Source organism: Otolemur garnettii, unplaced genomic scaffold (assembly GCF_000181295.1).
Source record: "Otolemur garnettii isolate 467f Iridium unplaced genomic scaffold, OtoGar3 scaffold00032, whole genome shotgun sequence".
Lineage (NCBI taxonomy): Eukaryota > Metazoa > Chordata > Mammalia > Primates > Galagidae > Otolemur > Otolemur garnettii.
In genome coordinates this window covers 4,680,161-4,682,404 of record NW_003852427.1, presented here as the reverse complement: position 1 = coordinate 4,682,404, position 2,244 = coordinate 4,680,161, and the positions used below count along the sequence as shown (strand labels likewise).

Below are 2,244 nucleotides of genomic sequence, written 5' to 3'. Positions count from 1 at the left end.
ACAGTTTTGCACAATTTCATATCATCGAGGGACTGTAGTGGCCTGGCATGGATCGCAGGTTAACAACTGCGGATTGATTATAGTGGTGTGGAACAATTATAAGAAATAAAAATTTGTGGGCGGTGCCTGTGGCTCAGTGAGTAGGGCACCGGCCCCATATACCGAGGGTGGCGGGTTCCAACTCGGCCCTGGCCAAACTGCAACAAAAAAATAGCCGGGCGTTGTGGTGGGCACCTGTAGTCCCAGCTACTCCGGAGGCTGAGACAAGAGAATCGCCTAAGTCCAAGAGCTGGAGGGTGCTGTGAGCTGTGATGCTACAGCACTCTACCGAGGGCAACATAGTGAGACTGTCTCTAAAAATAAATAAATAAATAAATACAATAAAATAAAAATCTGTAACGTGTAAAAATAAGGTTGCTAAAGTTTGCTAAGCTCTTTCTGGAAAACAAACGTATATAATATAAACCCATGAGAACAGATATGGAAATGTTGACCTCCTATGGAGGGATAAAGGGTGATTTCTACTTACCTGTATTTTCTTACTAAACATGTTTCTCTTTGGCAACCAGAGCGCGGCATCCAGGCATTTCTGCGGACCCGGGGCTCTCTTAGGCTGCAGGCGCGGCCAGGGCCTGCCTGCTAGGATGCTTGGCCGGGGGAGGAGGCTTACAGACCACAGTCAAAGCTAAGAGGCGGTGACAAGGTGGGGCGGGGACCAGCTCTTCAGAGAAGATGACCAGAGAGCGCTAACTAGGTCCTGATGCCAGACACTTCCCAGTCCAGGGACTAACCCGCCCGGAACGGGCAGTGCGTGCGCGCTCCCGGGGCGGCGGCGGCGCGCACGGGCGCGCCCTCGCGACCAGCCCCCTTCAGTGGACGATGCCGCCGAAGAGGCGGCGGCGGCGGCGCGCTCCAGTGGTCTGAATCCGCGGCTGGCTGCCACGGGCTGGCGGCGTGATGAGTTGGGCGGCCGCCCCCGGCTCGGGGCTGTGAGGGGCTCGGGGCCGGGGGGGGGGGGTGGGGCGGGGGGGGGGAGACGCTCCTCCACGGCGGCGGCGGCGGTGGCCATGCGCGGGGCGGCGCAGCTGGGGCCTCTGGGCCGGGGCCGCCTCCCGGGGGCCCGCGGCCTGAGGGCTCCGCCGCCGCTGCTTCTGTTCGCGCTGTTGCCACTACTGCCGGCGCCTGGCGCTGCCGCCGCCCCGGCCCCGAGGCCCCCAGAACTGCCGCCTGCGGCCGCGGGACCCAGCGTGAGCCTGTACCTGAGCGAGGACGAGGTGCGCCGGCTCATCGGTGAGTGGGGCCGCGGCCGGGGCGGGCGCCCGGGCCGGCGGGGGCTGCTTCCGGCCGCCCGTGGCTCTGTGTGCGGGCCACAGACCTCGAGCGAGTCCCCTCCCCGCTCGCAGCACTTGAGGTCCCATCTCGGCACCCGGGTGCTCCTCAAGGCCCCGGTTCCTGCCTGCTGTGCTGGCCGGGAGGTGTGGTCCTTGCCCGGCCCCCGCCCCAGGTCAGCCTCCTGGCCTACCCTCTTAGCCTTCGCTGTCCCGCCGCACTGGGGACCCCTGGGCCACCGCAATAGATCCACCCCCTGCCATCTTTACTGCCTCTTCAAACCTTCTCCCTGTTCCTTACGAGTTGAGCGCATCTACAATTTTTCCTCCCCGCCAAAGTTTCTTTGACCTTTCGTGAGCATGCCACTCTAGGGTCCTGGATTTTGGATAACTCAGAATTCACGTTTTATACTAAACTTGCAACCCTTGGGCTGTGGTTTTGATGCTCCAGTGTAGAGGTCATGCTACTGTGCTCATACTTTTACAAAAATAAAAGAAAGAGAGGGAGAAGTTTAACGAGGGTACCAAACGTTGGAGGCAGCCTCCGAACCTTGGGACCCTTATGAGCATGTTTTTAAATAGTGAATGAATCGCTAAGTAGCAGACCATTTTAGGTTCGCTATCTTTTTGGTTCTTGCTTTGTATGTATTGGAGTTTGGAGTACTGATCCTTTACTTCTGGGCTAATCTCCTACTTTGAATACCTTGAAGAGAAAGGAGAACTTGGCTTTGGGTGAGTTGGTGGTTTCTATTTACCTTTTTAGCTTTGTCACTTGAGGAATTAATTTGAAAATTTTTATGGGATTCTTGTGTTGAGACTTTATGGATTCCGGAGTTGACCCCTTAGAGAAAGGTCTGACAGGTCCCAAAGGGAAGTTTTCAGTAGTAGCAGATATCTGGACATTTGCATTTTTTGC

The 2,244-nt window shown here is 57.1% G+C and overlaps 1 protein-coding gene across 1 annotated transcript in view; it reads left to right on the top strand.

Annotated features, from left to right (window-relative positions):
- The first annotated feature begins 1,067 nt into the window (after positions 1–1,067).
- Positions 1,068–2,244, top strand: part of RYK (receptor-like tyrosine kinase) — a 105,934-nt gene continuing 104,757 nt past the window's right edge. Inside the window, exon 1 of the mRNA XM_023512992.1 lies at positions 1,068–1,290. Within this exon, the coding sequence (XP_023368760.1) occupies positions 1,068–1,290 (223 nt within the window). The remainder of the gene's footprint in view (positions 1,291–2,244) is intronic.